This window comes from Neophocaena asiaeorientalis, unplaced genomic scaffold, assembly GCF_003031525.2.
Source record: "Neophocaena asiaeorientalis asiaeorientalis breed wild unplaced genomic scaffold, Neophocaena_asiaeorientalis_V1.1 scaffold14, whole genome shotgun sequence".
Classification (NCBI taxonomy): domain Eukaryota; kingdom Metazoa; phylum Chordata; class Mammalia; order Artiodactyla; family Phocoenidae; genus Neophocaena; species Neophocaena asiaeorientalis.
The window spans coordinates 1,967,902-1,974,068 of NW_020175192.1; the positions used below are offsets into that span (position 1 = coordinate 1,967,902).

The following is a 6,167-nucleotide window of genomic DNA, read 5'->3' on the forward strand; positions in this document are numbered from 1 at the left end:
GGGGGGGGGGGGGGGGGGGTGGGGGAGGGCAGTTGGTGAGGAACAGGATATTTCAGTGCTGTTAAAATGTTTCTTCATGATTGTGGCAAAATATTAAAAATTGGTGAATTTGCATAAGGGGTGTATGAGAGTTCTTGCAGATTTTCTCTACGTTTCCACATTATTTCAAGATATTTTTAAGACGCCCCCTGTAACTAATAATCCATTTCAGGGAATATTATTTTTTAAAGCCTAAATATAAACTATATGAATGAGTATATTAATCATGAAATTACTTCTAATAGGGAAAAATTAGAGGCAAATTGGAAATGTTTAAATAAAGGTACATCCACCTATAGGGTGTACCATTTTACATGACACTCAGGAAGTCTGTGAGCACTATGGGAAGATGCTTATTTTCTTAAAGAAAGGAAATAGTAATGTACCCTAGTGTTTACAAATAAAGGTATATTTATAAAAAAATAGTAGAAAGGAATATATAAACATGACAATAGTGGTGTTTTGGGGCAACCCACTAGTAGTGGGTAATTGTCCACTCCTCTTACATAAACTTGCTATAATATGATTATATTACTTTTATGCTTTTTTAAGAAAAGTGTTTTAACAAAGGAAGAGGGCGTAGATAACCTTGAAACTTGAGCACGTTCTCTGTGTGTGAGCCGAGCTGAAGTGCGCTGAAGAGGGACAGGCCCTGGAAGGATGGTAACAAGGAGAGTCTAATCTCCTTAAACTAGTGTTAGTGGATTTGACCATATTCGAGGACCAGAAGAACCTAGCTAGTCCTTTTGCAGTAGAAAAGTCTCAGTTGGCTGGCGTGTGCTAGGAACTGCTAAGCAGGATAATCAGGTTCGTGCAGTACACTGGTTATAGACAAAGGGTTTACGTAGAATGATCATTTTGATGCCCCTTCGATGGGTTGTTCGTTGCTACCTGGAGATGTATGGAATCACTGGTTAATCACGGCTTGGGCTGTCAAAATGTCAGATTAACTGCCTTTAAATATGCTGCTGGTTTTGGTGTTCCAGTTTGCTTCCATAAACAAGTGTTGGATTTTATTTTTTCTGTTGACCCCAGAATAGACCCCAGTGGCTCTTTGAACCTCATTGGCCCCTTCTGACTCTGAAGTATTTGTGGGTCAGTAGAGACAAAGCCTGTTTCCTGGACGTCTTCAGGGGCCACCTCCCAGTGGCCAAGGGCACCGTCAAGGGCATGTCTCTGAGCTTCACCAGAGCCTGAGCGAGGCGTGAGATGCTACAGGATTTGTACTTTCTTATGATTTCCATTTTTAGATACTTAAAATTGTGGGGTTTTCCCTTGTACATTTTCAACAAATCACAAAATGAACTGCGAGTGTACAGAAGAATATCTTAATCCAGGTTAACATTCTGATTTTCAAGTATCTCTATCATTTTGTGAGGCATGATTGACAGACCCAATTATATTTATGCTCCATTTAGTTAATAAATTAAATTTTGTGTGTGTGTGTGGTACGCGGGCCTCTCACTGTTGTGGCCTCTCCCGTTGCGGAGCACAGGCTCTGGATGCGCAGGCTCAGCGGCCATGGCTCACGGGCCCAGCCACTCTGCGGCATGTGGGATCTTCCCGGACCGGGGCACGAACCCGTGTCCCCTGCATCGGCAGGTGGACTCTCAACCACTGCGTCACCAGGGAAGCCCATTTAGTTAATTTTTTAATCAGCTGAAGTACAAGGACTGCAAGGCAGTTGGAGATAGTGGAGAAAACCAGTTTAAGATCACAAGGCCTCAGCTCTAGTTCTCAACCTGCCGTGATTTACAAATCTCCTCATGCCCCAAACCCTCTGGAAATGTTTTATTCTCTGCAGACCGAGCCACGGGGATTAGATGGATTAGATATTTGCAGAGGTCTCCAGCTCCAACATTTTATGATGCTGTTATTCCAGGAGAAGGATACTTTATCGCCATTTCCTTGTGTACTTAGAGCAGGTTCACATACTGTAATAAGCAGTATCATGCCTGGGGAATCTTTAAAACGAGGGCGGTCATCGCTAGTTGATAAGGTGCAGGGGGAATAGAAAACATTTGGTTGGCTAAGCTTCCACTCAGATAGAGCAGAATACAGGTGGGAAAGTGCATCGGAACCGTATTCTGAATGGAATAATCCTAAAATAATTGTACCTAAAATCTAAAAAGTATTTTTAAAAGCTTTTACCCAATTTAGGGGGAAGAACTGGGAATCCTGTGATGTAGTTTATTTCTGAGATTAGCCGCTTAACATCGGTCGAGTGTGTAGACTGTGTCTCGCCTCTGGTTTGACTCTGAAACACCTGTGCCCCTCCAGGTCGGTTCGGTGGTGGCCGTGGGCTGGATTCGCTCGCGGAAGGCCGTGGACTGGCGCCTCTTCCGGAACATCTTTGTGGCCTGGTTCGTGACCGTGCCTGTAGCAGGGCTGTTCAGTGCTGCTGTCATGGCTCTGCTCGTGTACGGGATCCTTCCGTTCGTGTGACTGGTCCTCTTCCAGCCGGTAAACAAGGGATGGGCCGGGCTGCGTGTGGGCGCTGCGTGCTGTCTCCCGCCAGCGCCTCCACGACCCTCTGTGATGTTCCAAACCACACCGTCCACCTAGGTGTAGAGTCGTCCTCCAGAGCTAACTTGACTGCTGTACATAATCATGTGCACTAAACTGGTATCGTGGTGACATAACATGGTGCGGTTACTTATATATTAAATATATATGGTATACATAGAGTAACAGGTAGTGCTATTTCAGACATACTCGAAATGGGAGTGGAGACACTTGCCTAGAATTCGATATTCAACAAATCTTTGTACATACTGATTTCAGTGGCAAAATTTTAAGAACCTTTGAAAAGGAAAGTGTAGATTGGAAAATGGTATTTTTTTCCCATTTAATATACTGTAACGTAAGTGAGATACAGGATGGATGATACCCATTTGGGAAGGTGTATGTGTGTCAGTGTGCTACTGAATACTGGAACAGGAGTTCACAAGTGCTTTCACTGAAGAATTTGTTCATATACTGTGTATTGATTATGTAATATATCGTAATTGCTTCTGTAAATACTTAAAACTGTAATTTTTTAATGGTGTGCTTCCCTTATCCTTTTTTGATCAGAGAAGTTTGGAAAGTACCAAAGAAGCAGGGGAATAGTTTGCCAGTATTATATTTTCATACTGTTTGTCTCCCCTTCTCACTAATCCTACCATTAGCCTGGGATGCGGCAGGACCACCATGCTCTGAGCTGCCCTGGAGCAGGGTGTATGGTGAGGCACCAGCCCCCCGCCTGTGTGCATGCCCCACTTCCGGTCCCCCTCCCCGCCACCACGCTGCCACTGCTGCCCCGTGCCAGATCTTGGCCCTTCGTTGTTGTCAGTGTAGAGAAGGTACAGCGGCGAGAACGCGTGATCGAGCACTACATATCAAGTCCAGTTTAAATTTCCGCCCCCTCCTCCCCTGCAGCCTGAAGGGTGGACCCCTAACCTCAGAAACGGAGGCAAGTGCTCTGACATTCTGGAAGCTCAGGAGTGGGGAGGGCTGAGCTGTTAGACAGTACACTGGACTTGACTTCCTTGAGGCCTTCACTAAGTGGAGCAGCGCGACGTTCTGCTGGAGCCCCACTGGCGTCTTCTTTTTCGATAGCGGGAGGAAGTGTGAATAATGCTAGAGCCTGAAACTATGGAAATGCTGCTAAAACTTTTATATTGACAAACGTTTTCTCGGTACTTCATTGTGATTTTTCATTAATCAAACATATTACATTTATAATAAAAACATGCCCCTCAGAAGTTTTGCCTCTGAAGTCTTTTTCTAAATACCTATATAATGTTTCTTATTGAGTTTCCACAAAAATAAAAGCTATAATTTGTTTACTTCTATTTTTCAAATACCTTTTTTTCTCTTATTTTACTACTAGTACATGTTTGTGCAGAAAATGCACATGAGGGAGAAAAGGAAAGAATGGCCCACACAGCCCGGCATCCCGAAATTGCCGTGCGTTCACACACACTGAGCCTTCGGTGATGAGCCGTCTGCCGGGAGGGCTGGTCCCCCATGGGACCTCTGTTAAAGGGACCATCACACTCTGCTCGGTCTCCCCGCTTCGCTCTTAAGTCAGTCAGACTCAGGGGAGTTGGGGCCACAGCTCACACGTCCAGAGCCGAGGACCCAGCAGGATGTACGTCCTATCTCCCTTCTTCCTCAAGCAGCTCAAAAACCCAGCTCCGTGAAGCATCTGGAGCTTCAGAAGGAAACTCGTCCAGTCTCTGCAGCAGGAGTCCATCTCCTTCTGGAGCCGGAAAGGTAAGAGGTGAGGAGAGCTGGCCAGGTGTAAACAGTTCTCCACAAAGAAACCTGCCCACCCTGATTTTTAAATGGCATTTTAAGCCTTTCATGTCCCTGCTTTTGTTAAAACCATGCATTCAAGAAGTTCTCTTTCCTCCTAAACTCTGTAAGAAACATAACAGCACGACACAGTGTCAGTTTGCAAGCTGTGTCCTGGGAGAAAGGCTGCTGTCTCAGCCCCGCAGCCAGGGTGGCAGAGACCCTGGATGTGAAGTGGGACAAAGGTCACACCCACACTGGGCCCTCAGTGACTGCCTACAAGAGAATCATTTAAGATCTAGACACACACACTCAAAGTGAAAGGATGGAGAAAGATATTCCATACAAATGGAAACAAAGACTGTAACAGAAGACAAGGACATTACATAATGATCAAGGGATTAATCCAAGGTCAATCCAAGAAGATATAACCATTGTAAGTATATATGCACCCAACATAGGCGCACCTAAATCCATAGTGCAAATATTAACAAACATAAAGGGAGGAACTGACAGTAACACAATATTTGCAGGGGACTCGAACACCTAACTGACGTCAATGGAGAGATCATCCAGACGGAAAATCAGTCCAGAAACACTGGCCTTCAGGCCAGTCCATTGCTCTTTATAAAACATTCTATCCCAAAGCAGCAGAATACACACCATTTTCAAGCGCACGTGTAACAGTCTCCAGGATAGATCACATGCTAGGCCACAGATCAATTCACAGTAAATTTAAGAAAACTGAAATCATATCAAGCATCTTTTCAGAACACAACACTGAGACCGGGCAATGACTAAGCTGTGTGCAGAGACAAGCCTTCCCCGCTGCCCCTCCCTGCCTGTTACATGACTGGGATGAGGGCAGAGGAGGAATTCCTCCCGAGGGGAGGGGACGCCTGATAGTCTTTCCATGGAGTTAATCAGCCTCTTCCTCTAAAAATGCAAACAAACACTCCTCGGACAAGGGACCCTCCCGCATCCGTGGCACCTTACTGTGACTCTGTCACCAGATACTGCGCTGTGCGGAGACGGCGGCGTGCAGCTCAGGAGCGCCTGGGGACACGGCCTCCCCTTGGGGCAGAGCCTGCATGCAGCACAGGCTGCAGAAGGAGCTCGAGCTCCGGGACAAGGTTCTTGTACTTCATTCTCTGCTTTTCCAAATGAACTGACCTCCTGAGCAAATATGTAAACACATTTGTTCATTTTCTAGAAGATAATTTAAAGAATCAATCTCCCTGTCTCCTCAGCATAAGCTGCACAGTAGAGATTTAAAACCATCTCATCCCTCAGAAAATGGGAGCGTATAAAGATCTGTGGCATCAGCGAGCTTATTCAAGTACAGAGGGAGGCAGGAAAAGGGCGCCTCAGGGAGATTACACAGGCTCTTTGGGGCCTCACAGGAGGCTGTGTGCAGGCTGCCCCGTCCACTGCCTCCAGGTTCCTCGGGGGGCACCGGGGCGCACGTTCCTCACAGGGCAATGGGACCACACGGGCCGTGAGGGTCCCTGGGACAGTGGCAGGAGAGGGGCCGCTCCGGGCCTGGCCCACAGTAGGGCTCCGTAAACAGGGGCCTGTTCTTCCACTTTTCAAGGATGATTTCCCACAGGAGTGCTCAAAGGGCAGCACTGAATTAGGTGATGAAGAAAAGGAGTAGATCGGGCTTCCCTGGTGGCGCAGTGGTTGAGAGTCTGCCTGCCGACGCAGGGGACACGGGTTCGTGCCCCGGTCCGGGAGGATCCCAGATGCCCTGGCGCGGCTGGGCCCGTGAGCCATGGCCGCTGAGCCTGCGCGTCCGGAGCCTGTGCTCCGCAACGGGAGAGGCCACAACAGTGAGAGGCCCGCGT

General features: G+C 47.1%; 1 protein-coding gene across 1 annotated transcript in view; it reads left to right on the plus strand.

The window, feature by feature from the left end:
- The window catches only part of SLC20A2 (solute carrier family 20 member 2), a 74,262-nt gene extending 70,477 nt beyond the window's left edge, over positions 1-3,785 (plus strand). The window contains exon 11 of the mRNA XM_024765044.1: positions 2,320-3,785. Within this exon, the coding sequence (XP_024620812.1) occupies positions 2,320-2,484 (165 nt within the window). The 3' untranslated portion in view covers positions 2,485-3,785. The remainder of the gene's footprint in view (positions 1-2,319) is intronic.
- The last annotated feature ends 2,382 nt before the right edge of the window (positions 3,786-6,167 follow it).